Source organism: Helobdella robusta (genome assembly GCF_000326865.2).
Source record: "Helobdella robusta unplaced genomic scaffold HELROscaffold_4, whole genome shotgun sequence".
NCBI lineage: Eukaryota > Metazoa > Annelida > Clitellata > Rhynchobdellida > Glossiphoniidae > Helobdella > Helobdella robusta.
The window spans coordinates 2,530,195-2,550,887 of record NW_008704902.1 but is presented as its reverse complement, the minus strand read 5'-3'; the positions used below and the strand labels follow the sequence as shown (position 1 = coordinate 2,550,887).

Sequence of the window (20,693 nt, the reverse complement as noted above, 5' to 3'; positions counted from 1 at the left end):
TCATGCATCAGCTTGATGATAGTAATATAACTTAGAATTCAAACTATAATAAATTAGTATTGTTAATAAGTTAATCAGAAATCAGGCAATCGGTGAGCAGAAAATGTAAGCAACTAAACCATTAAAAACAGGTCATCATGATCAAACATTAATACAATGAAATAATATTGTATTCTTAGGAGTAAAGCTGTTCTACATTAATCAATTTATTTGCACAAAATATTTCTCAAGATTTCATAATACAACGAGTAAAATAAAAAAGGCATTAAATTTTGAATTAAAAAAAGTTACGTTACAATATGACTAGAAAATTTTTGATTAATAAACAAAACGTTTTAATGAGATTATCAAGGTCAAATTTGTTAACGAAATGCACACATCAATCAACTTCATATTTGATGATTATAAGCACCTGATTAATTATTGTTTTAGAATTAACAACTAAACAAACGACATAAATTAGTTCATCAACTGAAGAGCAAAAATACTTACCAATAAATTAAAATAAACTTAAAATGAAAAAACTTCTTTAAATTGTTAAAGAATTAGTTTAGTCTTGTTAAAGTTAAATTTTGATTGCCTCAACGAAATTTCCAGGAAACAATCCATATTGCTGGTTCGACTCGAGGTAGCCGATGAACCATCCATCTTTGCACTTCTCCACTACTCTGACAACATCATCCTTATGCAATTCTAATTCTTCTGGACTTCGTGGAGCAAAGGCATGGAGGGCCTTGTATCTGAGCAGATTGATCGTGCAGAAACGACATAAGAATGAAAATAATGAGGAATTAAAAGTATAGAGTCTTATGCATTAACGTGAATTAAATAAAAAGACCAATTAATGTATTTCCAAGATTAAAATTAAAAATGACTTTCACTCAAAAAAGTTTTCGTCTTTATTTGCATCTATATTTGCAATAAAGTACATTTAAAATACGAAAAAATGGTTTAAGGAGTGATTTAGTAAAAAATGTAAATATTTTAAATTTAATTTAATGAACTCATTTGTAAAAAATTGACCAAAATCTTAAATAACAAAAAATACAAAGATCTTGATAAACGTACGAACCTTGGATAAAGGATCGGCTTAACGTCGATTTGAATCTCCTTGTCGTGTGAAGGAGCAAATGATATTTTGTTAGTTTTCTTCTCGCTCTCCAGACCAACACCAGCAGTAACTTCCGAATAGGATGGAGGGCTTTGAAACCTCAATGATGAGAAAGTCATGGTTGGTGGTTGAGGTCTTTGCTGATGTTGATCCTGGTTTTGGCGGTCTTGATGCTGTTGTAGTTGATGATGATGCTGTAGTTGTTGTTGCTGCTGGTTAAAAAAAGTTTGATGAAGCAATGGTGGTCGTTGAGATGGCAGCAAATGATGAAGCTTCGGTATTGGCTGTTGATGATTGAAAGACGACAAACGTTGCTGATAATGTTGTGAATATTTTGGTCTGTCTAATGTTGAAGCTCCAATTCGTCTATTACTACTTTCCAGTCTGTACTTGCCCAAACTTTTGCTTCTGGTATTATAGTCTCCGACATCATCCTCATCTTCATCGTAAATACTTCTCAGTGGAGGCATCTGTTTGTAACCAGAAAGCGTGTGTCTCGAAGGCGTTGGTGGCTTGCGACTAATTTGTGGATGTTCATCGACGAAAAAGTTTTTTCTGGTAGGGAAAAGGGTAACTGAATGTGGAACGATCCTTCCGTCCCTACAAACAACAGGCTCCGACATGACAGATGAAGGCCTGTGTGGATGGTAGGTTGGTCCACCTATCAGTGATCCACCACCCAGAGGAGTGGACTCTCTTGAAAAGTTACAAACGGAAAAATCCGTTGGACTCATTGGTGCAGAGGGTATGTCTGGACAAACCGACAGCATCGATGGGGACTGCCAACCTGATGGAGTAACATGAAATTATAGTATCAGCTATAATGTCTATACCTTTCTCTCTCTCTCTCTCCTCTCTCTCTCTCTCTCTCTCTCTCTCTAACATTTATATGTGCGTATGTTATTATTTATATACATATAGATATATAAGTATAAGTAACCATGTGTATAATTGGGCTTGAAATAATATATATATATATATATATATTTTGGTAACAGACTGTTGTTAACGCAACATTTCAAAAATTCAACACTACTTTCAACATTTTAAAACAAAACAATAAAATGTCTAATTTCTCTGAAATTAATAAATTAAAAAGAAATATAAAAAAGTTGAACAATGTTGAAAGTAGTGTTGAATTTTTGATATATATATATATATATATATATATATATATATATATATATATATATATATATATATCCTCATCATCCTCATCTTCATCGTATTATATATACAATAAATTATTTATTATTTATAATGAAAATGATAATTAATCTTTAGGTTAACACTATTCTAGTGAAGTTTGGTAGCTTCAAATGTGGTTTGCAAAAAGTGGAATAAGCATGTAGATGTGGTCAAAAAAGAGGGAAACCTGGCAGTGGCGTGTGAATTCTTGAGGAGGATGGCGTGGGGAGGGGAGTGGCAGAAGGTGTTGGCAGAGGAGTGTCTGGCTCTCTCATTGTTGATACGTAGGCGACTGGGAAGATACCTTGTTGCTCACCACATCTTCCCTCGTACCAATTATCATCCACCCTTCTTATCAAGGTCACCACATGATTCTGCAGAAACGTTCAAATCATTATTAAACAGCAGCAAAGAATAAAAATAAGATACAATCTGTTTTGTGATATAAAATGACAGATTATCTAAAAACAAGCTATAAACAACAAAACATTTCATACATTTCAAACTTCACAAATGAATAATAATAGTTTACAGCGATAACGTTGCAGTTGTGTTCCTATTAATAAAATTAAAATGAAAAGTGGAGCCACGAAAGAGACGAAACGGAAGCAGACTTTTTTGAGAGGAATTTCAAGTGGCGACCTCGGGTGGAAGTCGTACAAGACAGTTGCACTTCCCTCTTTCATTCGAGCCAATGAACGCACTGCTTCTATCGACTCCAGTACCTTCAATTATTCAATGACTGGTAAACAAACTTAGTCTCCTTAATTTGTTTTATTTTCGAAAGAACTTTTTTGTCACTTCAGTAATATATTTTTACATATTCTCCAAATAAACTGCATCAGCATTTCACATATTCCAACAGAAAAGATTTATTGAGATACATTTGAATGCGTACATAACAACATGACAAACTTCAACGTAAGAAACAGGAAAGATTCCAATCGTGCTGTGATGTTCACCTTCATACCAGTTCTTATCAACTCTTCTTAAGAGATACACCGTGTCACCTTTCCTCAAAGACAACTCTCTGTTTTTTGGCGTTAGTAAGAAATTTGATGACAACCACAATAACGTTTTTTCAACCACTTTATAATATTTAAAAAATCTATATAAATGAAAGTAATAGTAGGAATGGCAGTAGTGTAAAAAAACGAGTACTTGTTTTAATAACCTACCTTGGTTTCTGTGCTTTAAAATTGTATAAAACTTTAGCTTTCCCTTTGTAAATTGTCATCTTCTTCCTTGATGGGAGTTCCAGATTTTCGTAAAGGGCATCTTCTCTAATACGGTTGGCGAAATCGCTCTTTTTTTCTGCCATGCTGTTTAATATTTTTATATCCAAGATTCGTGTCGGTAACAAATTACAAAATAAATTATAATGATATTTAATCTAATTTCGTATTTACATTTGATGATGACTGCGATATGAGTCTACCAAACAAAAATAACCTGAAGTGGTCTCCATGTAGTCTGCTTTGCATTTCGTGCTTTTCTTTTAAAATCTTCTTCTGCCTTTCAATCTCTAACAATGTTTCCTAAGTTTACAAAATTTTCATATTTTTGGATACTGACGAATAAAAAAGTAAGTTACTTGGAATAATGTTTATTAAACTACCACAACAAAATCTATTTCATTCAACTGAAATACAAAAACTATTATACAATTTATTTCAAGATACGTAAGCAAAGGTTGAAAATATCAACTAAATGTTTGCATAAATAACAAATAGTACAAACAAAAAACAATTTTGACAAACGTGTTAACCAGCAGCTCACCAAATGAAGTTTCTTTTGTCTGTACTCTTCTTCCAAACTTTGTTTCAGTTCTTCTTCTAAATTTCTAAAGCCCTTATCTCTAGCTAACGGATCACTGATCGCATCATGCCTCTGCTTGGCTCCAGATGCTAACATGTTGAATGATGGAGAACGGCGGTGGTCATCGTAACCGGATTCCGACTCGGTGACATTTCTTTTTGTAAAATACTCTCTTTCAAAAGCTGTTCGTGAATCGTCCAATCGACCAACATTCTTCAGCTTGTCCCTGAGTCATTTAATTTCGTCTTACGATGAACATGACCATCGAAATATTTAATATGGGACGATTGAAATGATTCCGTATACAATTAATTCAACATTACATTAACATGATATTCCATAAACGCAAAATGTTTTCATTTCATTCAATGAAACTACGCACTTTGAATAGAATCGACGAAACATTTTAAATAAAATCATTTTTAAGGAACATTGAAACTATTGATATATGTCATTAAGTCAAGTGACCAGCTGACGAGTGACTGATGATTGGTTGAGAGGCTGGACGGAAAAAAGAAGCAGCATGTTTATATATTTAACTTCATTTATATCACGTAATAACAAATGAGTAATAACAAAGATATTTGTAAATCAGCGTTCAACTGTGCAAAGATAACAACAATATCTAACAGTAACAACGGTATATAACTTATAATAACAATGAAAAGTGCCTAAATATTATTACAAAAACAATAACCAAAAGCAGCCATTGGTACAAAAATAAGCTAAGTTGAAACTCTGTATCAGAGAGTTTAGCAACAAGATAGTTAATTAAGTGACGATAGTTATAAATATTAATATATATATGTATATATATTAATATTTATCGTCGGACACAAAAGTAAATTCAACTCATCGTTTTTCCACGTACTTCAACTCCAACTTCAATGCTTCATTCAAATGCAAGTTTGCTGAAAAAAATAGAAAAAAATGGTTGTGAATGAGAGCAAAATAAATTAATTTCTTAAATAAATATTTTTAAAACATGCAGTGAGTAATTTTGTAGAGAATGACAACAAACCTGTAACTGGTGGTTTACTGAACGTCTGTTGAATATTAAGCAGATGTGGTGGACGGTGATGAGCCGGCAGTGAGGTCGACGATGATGACAAGTAACGAATGTGCGGCTGATCATCTAGAAAAACGTTCCTCCTGCCCAATGTTCCAAAGTTCTGCCACAAAAATGTTCGTGGAGAAAATGAAAATAATTGAATCTAATATTAATGAAATTCTCATGTGATATTTGAACCAGTGAATAAAATGAAAAAATCAGTTGAATGTCAAAAACAGATCTCTATCTGTAAACATAATGAATGCAAATGAAAATAATTCAAAAGCAGATTGGCTTTATTTCAATACATTTTAAAACATTCAATAAAAAACAGTATTAAGAAACTTTCATTAAGAAACTTAGTAGTTTGTATAACGTTCATTGTACAGTAAATGTTACTTTACAACTACATCTAATTAAAATCTATTACAAAATATAAGGCTATTGTATTAATAAATAATGCAGTACTTGATTCAACATGGTTTGACTTCCAGGATGATGCAGAGGAATCTGTCTTAAGATGAATTCTTCCTGTTCAACGGGCTCCACGTTGTAAACGTGCGTCGTAGTTGATGACACCACATCTCTGTTATTTGAAAGTGGCTGGCGACGTACAGAATCGATAGTGTGGGCGGGTATCTGCTCGTATATACCATCATCTGTTGAGATAACTTGCTTCTGTGGGACCATTGCATTTTTATGGAATCGTTGGTTTACTGTTGATTGTCGTTGAATCAAAAGCTTTTCTTCATTGGTTTGATCCAAAGTTAGGAAATCATACAGATTTTGTTGTTGCTCTTGTTGATGTAAAAACGGTTTTTGTTCTTTTTGTTCAGCACGTTGTTGTCGGTCGTCTTGTACATTGATGAATGAATGATTTAATGAAGGTACCGCCGATGCCGTGTTACCTGCGCTGAATGTTTTTGCATTTTCCTCGTATGTAACGTTGTCAACATGAACGGTTCCGTGGACAACACTTGTAAAAGATGGAGGCGAAATGAAAGACTTTTCTGATAACGTGATCAATTTTGGATTTAACTGTTCAGATGATCGTTGTCCTCGGTTGACTAGAACATCTGTTTGGTGAACACATTTTTGATGTGGTGTTGTGTCAGCTTCTGGTAAAATTGTCATGTTTTGTAAATGCGAAAACGATTTATCTACTGTTCCATTCTCTGAAAAAACTTTAATTTCCCGCTTTAAAACATTTTTGTCATTACAAATTTTTGGTTCATTCTCGAACGAAGGCGTCGGAGTGACAATGTTGACAAGTTTTTTATCTGTGTGTATTGAAAAGTTTGAATGTACAGGTTTTGAATTTTCCGATAAATCTTCGACTTCAAATTTTTTATTTTGGTTTCTAATTTCAACAAAATCGTAGTCATTAATTGTTTGAAACATTTGTGAGACTGAGCCTTGTTGTTGCGGTTGTTGTTGTTTTTGCTGCTGCTGCTGCAATGTTTGCTGTTGTTGAATGCGTGATGGAGGTTCGCTTTTGAGGACATAACTATCAATGATGTCGTTCGTAGGTGAAAGAAATCCAGAATCTGGAGAGCCAACAATTTCACTGCCACTTACTGTTTTGGATTTTGTCAGCGCATTTCTGCTGTACAAAATTAATGGTTCTTTTGTGAAAGTGGTAGGAGAAATTAGATTCGCATGGGTTTTGTTGGTGTCGCTATGACCTTCATGTTCGATTTTCACTTCTGTGATCAAGTTATTTGAAATAAAATGTGTTGCAGGATTGGTTAATGAATACTGAAAGTTGAAAAAATCTTCTTCTTTTTGCTTATCTGTTGTTGATTTGGTACCAGTTTTATCAACGACAACAGTTTCTTCAGCAGATGTAACCGTTACATGCTTATTTTCTGTTGCATCCTTTTGAAGTTGAGTAATTGCTTGGTCCAGCATTTCATCAAGCGCTTCAGAATCGGTTTTAACTTTTGTGATTAATAAATTTTGATCATTTTTCAGAATTTTCGAGTTTCGTCTCGGCGGCACAGGGGCATCTTCTGCAACGTTTCTCTACAAATCAAGTAATAAAAGCAATTTGATTATTGAACAAAATTTAATTTATAAAAAAAAATGTCAAAAATGCATCACAAACGCATTCTGAAGAGTAACAGAAAACTTTTACAAACCTGAATTATGTAATGGCTTGTAAAACGCTTGGCGGCTGCACCATCTACAGTTTCTTTATTAGTATTATTCCACTCAGCTTTGACATTTGAAATGCGAATGTCGCTTACAATGTTAGTTTTATTTAATTCTTCCGCAGTCGAATTAATGTTTACATTGATATCTGGTTGTCTTTTAATTGTATCGTATTTTGAGGTCTGGTTGAAAGCATTTCTGCCAATCAAAAGTTCATCAAAAGAATCATCCATTTTTAATTCATCTTCACTCCTAGACTCTTCTAGTTTTGAATCAATCACAACATTTGCTTGGTTTAAAGTGGAAGAGCCTAGAGGTTTAGGCTGAGTAACGTGATTTGATGAAATGATTAATGTTTCTGGTTTTGAATCTAACGTCTCTACAACATCAATTTTGTAACTTTTTAGTGTTTTTTCTAAAGCATCAATTTCCGAAAATATAGATGAAGACTTGTCTTCCGATATGAATAAAACTTCATTATCATTTTTTGTAGAAACATCTAACTTTTGACCATGTTTAACTATTTTGACGGGAATATTCGTGTCACTAACTTCTTCACCAACGTGGTCTGTCGCTAACTGATAGTGTAACACCTGTTTAGAGTTAGTATATGCAGTTGGATTGGCATTCATGAAGGCAGATTGTGTGAGGGGCCTAACAGAAACGCTGTAATTTGCAGATTTTTGAAAACTTGAGCTCGTTTGAGGTTTGAAGTCCTTAAGTAATCTTCGAGATTCATTGATTTTTGTTTCAGAATCATTTGGTTTGATTTCAGTAGGAATTTCACATTGAGAAAAATTCAGTACGACGCAGTCGTCTGAGCTGTGGATGGTTCGAGTGGTGGGCACGCTGGGATCTTCTGCTGATGATATATTGAGTATCTTCAAACTTGGAGATATCTGGATAATTGCTTTAGGCTGTGAAGTACCTTTCAATATCTTAGGACTGCAAGAAGAAGTCGAAACATTTTTTTCTAAAGTTGTATCTGTTGACAGTGATGGAGGCGAAGAATCTGTAATTTTAACGCTTATACTTTTGCTATTTATGTTTTGAATAGAACTAGTAGAAGCTGAATCTGTTCTGCTATTAATCACAGATTGAAATTGTGCGTCAGCGTTTTGAGATGTATTAGCATTGTTAGGAGAAGATAAAGCCATGTCTATTTCTGGCGACTGTTTCTTTTTGTTTTTTTCTACTTGTTTGCTATATGAAGAGAAATGAGATGAAAAAGATATGTTAGTGGATGAATTGGTTTGTGGAGATGTCGCTTGCAAAGGTTCATTTTGTATGTGTTGATCGTGAGATTTTGAACGAAAGATACGATCGAGAAAAGATCTACACGATTCGCCGATTGATCTTTTGCGTTTCATTTTGTTGTCACTCGGTGAAGCATATGATGTCTTTCCGATAACACAACCTATGGTTAAAAACAATAATCTTTAGAAAAAAAAATAAATATCAAGTTTATTTTGTTAACGTGAAGTGAAGTAAAATTTTCACAAGTTATGTGGTTAATATTAAAAAATAAATGAATCAAAAACATAAAAAGTTATAAATATTTTAATAAGGTACGTACCAGCCAATGAATTATTATATACTGATACAAAAAATCACACAAGTGACGCATAGCAGTTGTAAAGATTACACAAATTTTATAAACACTCAACGCATCATTTAAGACTAGTGGTGGTTCCATCTTATTTAAACTGTTTACAAAGTGCACTTTCAATATATTAAGTGAGAGCTGGTTCGATCGTTTCATTCGTTCAATTGAGTTCACTTCCTAAACTCTGCTGTGCAGTGGCATTTTTCTTTTCAATGGATATCGAAATCTTATTTTTTATTTCAATAACATAATTAAATATTCCAAACTGAGAAGTATTGTAAAAATTAACTGCACCAATGCACCCACACACACACACACACACACACACACACACACACACACACACACACACACACACACACACACACACACACACACACACACACACACACAATGGGAATGGGACGCGGTGCAGACATAATTTGTTTTCCAAAGAATAAAAATCATAATCCACGTTTCAAAACTTTAACAATTAATGATTGTCTTGAACAGTCTTTCTAAAAAAAATGCATTAGGATTGAACGGTCTTATCGAAACACTGCAGATGCATTAGGCTAATTAATATAATGCCGGACCAACCAATCAGCAAACATACAGAGATGCGATAGAAGCAAGCAAGCAAGCTTGCTTGCTTTCAATGTAATTAGTTTTACATGGAGAGCCTGCAAGCAACGGTCATGCATCATACGCTTCCCATGGATGAAAGGTCAACGTGATATGATGATGGCGCTGATTGCATATTTTATTGTCACATGTAGAGTTTCATTTCTGCTGCGATTTATATTCACAAACATTAATAATGCAGATTGTTCTCGTGTTTAATAAGTCAGTTCAATGTTTATTATTACATTAAGGTGAACTTATTAACGAACATAAGTATTATGGAATAATGGCGTTTAATAAACGTTATTTGTTATTGTTTAAATATATTTAAACTTTAAAAATATGCAAACTATAATTTTTCAATTCCTCATCTATCAAACAAAATGATGATGACAATAAGAGCAAGCGCACTTGAATTTCCTATGAAAACATGCCAAAATTTGAATACAGGTTAAAAAAGTTGTAGTGATGAGTAACTTTAGTAAATATTATTGAACACCATTTTGTAGGCAGCGAAACAAATGAAACGAGTTAATAAATAATCAATTCAGTAACTTATATAGAGAAAGATTCACAAAAGAAAAACCAATGAAACAATAAATTATGTTAGCATAAACCATATCTACATTTATCAAACCACAATTTGATAGCAAAGAGACTGGATTGCAATTCAATCACCTAATGATGCCCGCCTACTTACAATGATATAGGCCTACTGCAGGCAGTTTCAAATAAATGCCATTACACCACACCATTAAATCAGTAGCATTGTTTTAATCATAATTTATATTTATTGCGTTCAATAAAAGCTTTGTTCAATTAAACCTGCAAGATAAATCAAACAAATAAAGTCAGAATCTACATACACGTAGCATTTGATTGGATTTATTACATACATGCATATATTGGCTTGCAAGAAATTGTGTTGTATTATTCTTTTTAATTCAGACCGTAATTCTAATTCCTTTTAATCAGTTTATTAGTAAATAGTTAATTATTAATATTTAATAATTTTATGTTGAAGCTATAACATAATTATTATACAAATTTGTATTCCCTATACTCTCTAAACCATCTTGTACAATCTTTAAAACCTTCAACTCACAACTTCATTGTAGAACTCATAAAGGTGGCAAGCAAAACAAAAGTCTTTTGACGTTTGTGCTTCGGTTCTCACCAGCCTCATGAAGCTTTCAAACAATTCCGCCTATCTACCCATGTTACGTTGCCCCATATTTAAACGATTAAATAAACATTTGCTGATTCAAAAAAAAATATTCTTATGTTTTATGTAAAAAAAAATTATCTTATGTTCTCTGGTCAATTAAATGGGAAACCACATTTCTTGGTAGCGTGCAACGTTCAGTGTAGAATAAAAACAATTCGTCGAATTTGTTCACGAATGCTTAATTAACACTTATTATTAATGCATATCCATATATTCATATCCATTTGTGATTCTGACATTAAAACTTAACAAATATTTATAATATACATTATATTTACATGTAATTCAAAGTAATTCAATGTAATATGGAATCTTTAGGTTGCAATAACCTAATAATAATAAAGCCTTAGTATGGATAAAATGATGAAATGTTAAGAAATGAATGCTGATGTATCAACTCACAACAGCGCATGGCTTAAAAATGATTTGTTTCAACCTTAAAAAAGCATCGAAAACAGTAAAGAAAAATCAGCAAGAACGAAAACTTATTCTGCAAACGACGCCCTTGAGTTAGGAACTCCACAAAACATATAAATACGTCAATACTTATATACAGCTTTTTTAACAGAACACAAAAACATAGCAGCATCTTATCAAAAGAATTGGAACGTTGCAAAAAATAAAGAAACTGATTAATGCTGCTCAGAATCTATAAATCATCAGATGATATGACGCTGTAGACAAAAAACAACAACAAAAAACCAAAACCTGCAACACAAAAACTCACCTCCAATATCACTGTTGTTGTCGTCAACAAATGAAGTTCGGTTACTGTTGTCAGTACTCTTTGATGTTTTGATGCAAATTGTGTGGGGCCTCTTCTTACTGGGCGTCAGTGTAACTGTACGTGTATGGTGTGTGTTTGTGTTTGTCTGTTTGAATGTATATCTTTTGGTTGGTATGTCTGTTTGTGTGTCTGTTTGTGTTATTTTCCACGTGAGCGACCTGCCCAAATGTATGCATGCACGCGTGTATGTGTGAATGATGTGTGAGTGGTGTGTACGACGTGTATGTGTGTGTAAAAGAGTGAGGGAGAAAGAGAGAGAGAGAGAGAGAGAGAAAGCGGTGTGTGTATAAGAGAGAAAGAGAGAGAGAGAGAGAGAGAGAGAGAAAGAGAGAGAGAGAGAGAGAGCGGTGTGTGAATAATGTGTTTGTATCAAATAAATACACCATCAACATACTAATGGTTGTTTATTAAATAGTTTAGTTCAACCAAAGCGAATGATCCATTTATTCCAAGCTGCATGGTGCATGCATGAAGGAGAGAATTTCAACACATTAAAGACCTCAAAACTAATAAAAAAAGCGGGTTTCGATCAAAGTTAACAGTTAAGGAAACAGGAAAAAAAGTAAAACTCGGTGTACAGTACACAGTTTGGAAAATGAGAAATATAAGAATATATAGAAGTATAATATATATAAATATAAATATATATAGAAGTAATGTGGGTAAAGTTATTCAGAAGGAATAAACTGGATTGTGTAGTTTATGAAATTTCAAGATTAAAAAAGATGCACTAGTTTATATCTAAAACTGATTATTTTATGATAAAATAGAAATTATTGAATAATTTTTGATGCAATTAATATACTCCAGAGCTTCAAATAAATCACTTCAGTACCTTAATTTTATCCGGTTTTAAACATACTATACCAATGAAAAGAATACTATCTCACTTCGTCATATGGTTCGTATTTAAAAAGGTAAGAATAAAGACATTAAAGAATGAGATGCAGACCATTGACATGCAGTAACAAGCAAAAATAGTTCAGTCAACAAACAGCAGTTGGTTTATTCATTAGTCTATAAATGTTTACTAAACTTAATTGATGATAAATTGGTGGAAGATTAAAGTGAGAGTATTCATCAGCGTCACTGCCTGATAGCTACAAACTAAAGTAATGACGCTACCTCAACAAACATGCAACAACAACAAAGACGCAACCACAGCAACAACATCAAACACACAACAACAACAACAACAACAACAACAAAGACGCAACCACAACAAAACTCAACCACAAGAAACATGCAACAAAATAAACAAACCAAATGCTAACAAATATCATCAATGATGAACAAACACACAGAGTAGAAACAAACACAAACAAGCGGCAGAGACTACATAGTAAAAATCACAACACGACAACAATGCTGCAAATCTCATACCATCTGTAACTGGGGCAGAATCAGTTGATCTCGTGCTGGTGTGGCTACCAAATGATGACTTGCTTTCTGAGTTTCTGGTGAAAAATAAACATCATCATCGCCGTCATATTAATTAATCATCATCATTGTCATCATCGCCATCATTATTATCATTATAACCATTGACAACTTCGTTGTTAATGAATAATAATTATAACCTTTATGCAATAAGAATATTTTGCCTCTGTCAAAAATTTTCATTATCAGTAACAACATCCATATAATTATTAGTTTATTATATTATTATATTATATAACTAGTGCATAACCACCATCATCATCTACTCTATCTTAATCATCATCAACATCATCATCTTCATCATGGTGAATATTTAAAAACACTATCCTAGCATTCAGAAATAAATAAACAAATTTGATTTAAATATGAGATCTCATTTTGCATTAGATATGAATGAATTTTATTCCAACATATATTCAATCTCCAAATCAGTGAAAAAATTTCATAAAAACTTTAGACATAGTTTGGGCTGACTGATCTATCTGATCTATCTCGAAAAGTGGGGCTCCCCCAATGTTTCATGCTGGGCACAGCACAGAGTTTAACAACATTAAAGTTTAAACCCATTTTTATAACTATGTGATAAATAATAGGTATACACAAAATAAACATAATATTATGCGTATAAAATATCTTTTATTATATTCAAACTTTTTGTTTGCAAACTCACAACCATCATATAATTTCATTCCTCAAATGCAAGCACATACACAAACAACATTTAACAAAAATGAATTATTCTTTTCATAAAAACACTAATGCAGTTGAATGTTTGTTATCTGTTGATGTGTTCTGGGATGTGAGTGAACCTGAACAAGCAATATGATGGTAGGCAGGCAGATAGTTTTTAAGGTCGTGCAAACAAACAACTGCCTGCATGAACACATGAATGAATGATGTTTGAATGTTTGTCCATCTGTCTGTATTTTCATGTAGATTTTTATCTGTCTGTCTGTCTGTCTGTCTGTCTGCTAGTTTGGTTACTTACCTTTCTGTTTGTCTGTCTGTGAAGAAGTATATGAAAACAGTGCAACTGTGTATTGATTAATCAAATAAATAATTTTATATGCAAGGCGCAACAAGTACACACACCAAATCACAATATTGGAAAATGAACAGATGAACTTAGGATTTAGATCAGTAAATAAGTAAATAGTTTTAAGATGATGTTCTCAATAAAATTTTCACAAAAATAAAAGAATGAAATGATGCCGATGATGAAAACCGTAATCAAGATAGAACCTTGGAGATTAACAATCCAAAATAAGCAAGCATCAAATTGTGAAGAAGCTTCTACATAAAAATATTAATGAGAAGTGATAACAACAATTCTTTGGTTGAATGAAGAATGTAATTGTATGAAAGAATGTTGATCATACAACTGGAGCAAAGACATACTCATGCATGCATACAAAATTTAAAAAACTTACGCTCATATGCACAGCCTTACAGACTACTTCTCTGATGAATGTAAATATTATGTAGAGTACACGCAATATTTTTATGCTAGAACAGCAAAGTGTACAAAAATTTGCAAATTTGCAATTCTAAACCGAGAAAGTAGATGCAAAACAAACAGTTGTGAACGTGGCTGCATCGGTGCATTATGTATTGGATGCATTATAATGTGGTGTGCTTATGATTAAAGCTAAAATTTTCATAAATAAACTAATTCATTTGCAAACTGTCAATAAATATCTTTCAATTAATTTGTCATTTAGTAATAAATTATCTGACCTACATAATCAGAACAAATAGGTCACATGACAAATAAAATAAACTGCATTTGATTGAACTATCAAATTCCAATCCTCTATATCAATAAAATGTAATTGAAATAAAATTATAGAAAAATAAAAATTTGATACTAATCAAATCAAAGTTTTAAATTGTTTGAAATCTTAATTGATGTTTAGATTACCATCAGGCATAATTAGCTTCTGTTTGCTTTGCCAAGTGTAATTTAAAAAATTTTATATAATAATAAAAAATTAATGTTTCTTCATAGTTTATTTCTTAATTTTAATACCTTAATACCTTTAATACCTTTTTAATTTATTTGTATCTTGAATTATTGTTTTTCAACTTAATATAATATAATGTCTAAACTCTTCCAAATAATAATATGAGAAATTTTTTTAAAGTTCAAACAACACTTCCAATCTGGAGTGTGGAATGCTTTGTTGAAATGCAAACATTTTATTAAAAAAAAAATAATTTCCTATTTTATTCAACTTGATGCACAAATGGAACAAAGTATAAACATTAAACCAGGAGTGAGTGAAATATTTAGTCTTCAATGTAAACATTGTGTGTGTGTGTGTGTGTGTGTGTGTGTGTGTGTGTGTGTATGTGTGTGACGTGTGCGTGCGTGTGTAATGATAACAGCTTGAAAATAGCTAAAATAATGATGCTGGATAGAAATGTAAAAACTTGACATGGCATTCATTACACTTGACTCTCAAGATGCACACCTTAAAATGTACATACATGGATAACCCTATTGCAGTTTGAACAAATTACCAATATTAGATAAACATTCATGATAAAGTTCAAATATTTCAAGGGTATGGTGTTCTGTTTTGCAAGAATAATTTATTTATTTACACTGTGATCATATGTATGGTATAATTATACTTGAGAACTTGGTGCTAAATTTAAAAAAGATAACTATATCTTGACCCATATGTGTGAATTTTATAAAAATTGTATTTTAAATTTCAATTGAATAATTAATGCTGACGATTTTTACAAACATTTTAACTTAACTTGTACAAACATAATAAAATTAACTTAAATATGTTCACCCACTTCTGTCCCTCAAAAAAATCTTAATGAGCTTGTTTGTTGTACATCAAAGACATCAACAAACTTCAACTCAGTCAAATTTGAAACTCAAAATTTGCAATAAAAAATATATAACTTTTAATTTTTGAAAACTGTAAATATACATGAATTTGAAATGCAATACAAAAATATATAGAGATTATAATGACAAAGGACAATAAAACACTTGTAAATATTTTGATTTCATAACTATATTTATAACATCTGCTGAACTAAACAAACGTCTGAAAATATATTTGAATATAAAAAGTTGGGAAGTCTTAATGGCATTAAGTTAATGCTGATGTTTCATTTATACTTTTAACTAAAAAATTATTATGACTAATAAATAAATGATGGCTATTTTATTTTTCAATTATTTTGTGAACATCCAATAATAAGTTTATAAAAGTTGGCAAAAGATTAAACTAAACAATAAATTACAATAAGAATTTTGTTACAAATGAAAATGAAATCTTTAAAAATTATTACTGACTGAAATAACATGACTAGCTGATTTCAAACTTCATAAATGAAGTACCTCCACTGTGTACTTACTCACAGACACACCCAAAAACATTAAATTTCATTGTCATGAAATCTGCATTTTTTAAGCAGATGAAAAAACACATCATTGCAAGTATAGTAAAGTATATATAATAAGAAGATACATACATATGTTATGTTAAAAGTTGTGTTATTTCCAAGTATGGTAACATTTATTTGCCATCAGTTTTATTTATATATCAAATTAATCAAAAAATTTATATTATATTAACATTTTTGATTTTAATTTTTTTATTTATGTTTTTATTAATTTTATTATATATATATATATATATATATATATATATATATATATATATATATATATATTAGTATTTATTATATTATGTATATTAATATTTATAAATTTAATTTTTTTCATTTTGCTACTATTAACATGTTTTATTTAACATATATATTTATAAATTTATATGTATATATATATATAATTATATATTTATTTACAATTTACTTTAACAAATCATTGTTAATTAATTATTATTAATATATTAAAATTATTTCAGATTTACCTTTTAATTTTTAGAGCAATGTTTCTTGGATCAAGTTCGAAGAGTCTGTTGACTTGTTCCAATGTCATATTCTTCACAGAAACTCCATGGACCTTGCTTACAATATCACCAACAAGAATTCCACATTCCTCTGCTTTGCTGCCTCTGTCAACCTTTACACCAAATCATTTTTCAAAAATTTTCATAATAATCATATCATGTAATAAATATAAAATACAAACATGTCATGAAATAAATATAAAATAAAACAAATATTTAATTTAATTAATTTAATTAAAATTTAAATACTTAATTTTTAATTAACTTACATAACGATTACAATTGACTACTGACACAAAAAAAGGTTTTCGTAATTTTCAAGCTTTCAAGTTTAGCTTAACACCCAAAATCTTTTTAAATAATAAAATCTTTGAATAAATTAATTTGATTTTTCGGCAAAATTTTGATAAATTTTCGTCCACGATATAAACTCTGAAAATACAAATAAATAAACAGCAACGGACCTAACAAAAAACTATTAAATAAGCACAACAAAAAACAATTATTTCTTCAAAGACAACCAATATTGTGACATCGTTCTCACAAATCCACGTTCATCACATTGAAAATGTTTCAAACTATAATCCAGTCATTGTCAAAATAGCCTCTCTATACAATCGTGCATCATACATGCATACTTACACTTACAACATAATATATGAGACAGGACAGCTTCTGTTTAGCCAACATAAATTTAAGTAATAACAATACGAACCTATACATTACATATGTGAAGAACTCGAAGACCAAGAATGACATTTGTTGTGCATACACACAATCGTACATTCATATGGTTAGCATGTGGAACCTACGGTGCAATGCAATACTGTATCTAAATCGAAATTATCACTTATTTCTAAGCAACGTTCATTAGCATGATAAACAATGTGAACAAGCATAGTGAGTGAAGGCACACGTCACGCATGCAAATTTTTACATTTACCAATTTTCTACTTTATTGTGTTTTTTCATATTCACCATTTCATGACATTTCTCCAATGTTTATAGACAACGCAGGATTGCTTTCCATCCAAAAACTTTCCCACTTGTAACTTGTTAAATACTTTCATTGTTTAGCATAAAAGTTGAAAGTTATTGCATTGTGTGCCTATGTTTACAATTTTATCTGTTATTTTTGCGATATACAGCAGCCATAGGTAACGGGGGAAAAATTAAATAACAATAAAAGCGTTGATAAACAAAGCATCTCATTACATCTTAATAGCTATGGAAATGTGATAGCGGTTCGTACTTCGTAGGTTCAACTTTACAGAAAGTGCAATGTTGATGAAATGAAATTCACTACAAAACATAAGATCAGCCAGCCAGCCACAATCATATCAAATTTTTTAAACAAACTTTGTATTTCATTCAAACAAAACCTATTTAAATATTTTTCCATTTTAACTCGTTAAGTATCAAACCAATCCGTTTCTCAAAAAAGGTGTTTTCTTAGTCCTTGTTTTCGACAAATAAGTTTGTTCGACTAATTGCTCCTATATGACCTTGCTTGTTTTTACACACTCGTCTGAGTTGCCAACATGGCTAACCATGGATTATTTTATATTTTCAAATACATGTAGCAAAGTTTGACCAGTAAAGTTCAAACAACAGATAATCTCTTCATATATTTCTTTTTCCAATTTTTATTGTATTATTGAAAAAATGACAACAGACATTTTCCTTTTGATTGACTGTAGACTGTTCAGTTGCAAATGATTCAATGAATAAATGTAGAATGAATCTTAAATTTTGTATCAATCTTTAAACACACAACAAGTTAGTGAACACAAAATGTCTTCTGATGATGAATAATTGCATTCGACATAACAACTTATGAAGTCCATGGTACACCACCATGCTGACATTCTGCTAACTAACTATAAAAGGCAGCATGCAATCACGTTGTACATTGAAACAAATATGTATGTTAGAACTGTAAATTTGAGAATTGCAACAACTCAACTACAGCAACATTTATGATTAATTCTTAAGCAAAAATCAAGATAACGCGGAGCCAGTTGAAGAGAAAAACGTTTCAACTAAAAATTAAAATCCTGAATTGTATAAAAAAAATTTAAATTTAGTCAAACTGTATCAACAAACTGAAAGTAGGACTAAATGTAAAAATGCATGGTAATCATAAAAGTAATTATTTCAGAGTTGCATCCTGACGTAAATTTAACTAGAGTGTGAAGCGTGTCTTATCGGTATGAAATAAATGGATATTTGAGTGTTTGTGCGTGCGAATGAATGATTGTGCCGCGTTTTATATCCAAATTTAAAATAATCTCACAATATTATATAAACGGTTGTTTATTTTTAAAAATGATCTAATTCTATAAACAAATTTTGCGAAATTTATTTTACGCTTTTTCGCTCTTAGTGAAATTTATTTTACGCTCTTTCGCAGAATGTGTGTGTATTAAACCTACTGCTTAAGCACTCAGGCACACACAAAAGATATCACACACACACACACACACAAACAAACACACATAAACACAAGCACACACAAATATATTTATGTATATATACATGTATGTATGTATTATGTGGTTATGTAAATACATTTAATAACATTAACTTACACACACACACTTGTTTTCACTTTGATCAGCATGACATGAAAACAAAACAGAACGTTATGAAACATCAAACGAAACGTTTACATTTTTACATTTTCATTATTATTTCCATCACAAGCGTTCTCTTCACAATCAAACACGTTACACATTACAATGTATTGATGAAAACCAATAAACACCAGACATCAAAAACTCTTGTAATATTCAAATGAAAATGTAGACGTGTAATCAGTTACATTCACACAATTAATTACATTCACACAACTAATTACATTCACACAATTAATTATATTCACACAATTATAGGTTCGAAATTAAGTTAAGTTCATGTTGGAGTAATTCGAACGTATATCAGAGAAGTATGCAATATAATGCTTTTAAACTGTTCACAATTTTTTGATACAATCCTGTCTGCTCGCGCGGGAATGCGTGTTCGCCAGTTTGCGCGTGTTTGTGCAGACATAATCTCCTCCAATGAAACTTTGGTTTTTTATTTAAAGAGCAATCAAATTAGAGTCGAACATGTGCACATTTCAGCAGTGGATGAAGCGTCCGTATAAACATCTTGCCGGGATAACCAATTGCACATTTGAACGTGCAGACACAACTACATACATCCGTATATGCATGCACACGTACATCCAAACAGACATCAATACATACATCAGTAGATACATACACACATCATCCACGGTACATCGTATGAACTCAATGATCTTCGACATTTTTATTTTGTATGCCAGTTCACAGCGGGACTTAACAAATCCAACATTTCGTCGAAACGTTTGCAAGTAATCAAACGAATGAGCTTCGTTCTTTTTATCTCCCTACTTTATAGCCAAGAATGTGGGAAACTGGTGCGAATGCGAACACACTCCGTATGAGCACTGAAGTCATTTGGTAATACAATTCATTCTCAACTCTGTATTAGGGAATTATTCGCACTACAGAATGTTTTTAAATAACTTTTTCAAAGAAAGTTTGATACTTCACCGGCTGACTCCACTGACTCCATGTTGAATTTCTGATATTGAAGAGAAGCAGAGGAAAAGTTTGTCTTATTTCAAACGATCAGCTAAATTACGTGAGAGGATTTGAGTTAATAAATTGTATCAAGTGGAGTGGGAGGCCGTTTTTGCTTCAAATGTCGGTCTGTGATCAGTCCAAGAGATTCACCT

General features: G+C 31.5%; 2 protein-coding genes across 2 annotated transcripts; both read right to left on the bottom strand.

Annotated features, from left to right (window-relative positions):
- Positions 1-565: 565 nt before the first annotated feature.
- Positions 566-739, bottom strand: HELRODRAFT_66534 (hypothetical protein; the record flags this gene model as incomplete). The annotated part of the gene is made up of 1 exon (XM_009024190.1): positions 566-739. A coding segment is annotated over one exon (174 nt), but the record flags the coding sequence as incomplete, so codon positions are not given.
- Positions 740-10,475: 9,736 nt separating this feature from the next.
- On the bottom strand, positions 10,476-20,412 carry HELRODRAFT_162299 (hypothetical protein; the record flags this gene model as incomplete). The annotated part of the gene is made up of 5 exons (XM_009024542.1): positions 10,476-10,495; positions 11,487-11,600; positions 12,930-13,003; positions 16,889-17,040; positions 20,347-20,412. 5 exons carry the CDS (start codon positions 20,410-20,412, stop codon positions 10,476-10,478), a joined length of 426 nt encoding a protein of 141 aa, XP_009022790.1.
- Positions 20,413-20,693: the final 281 nt, after the last annotated feature.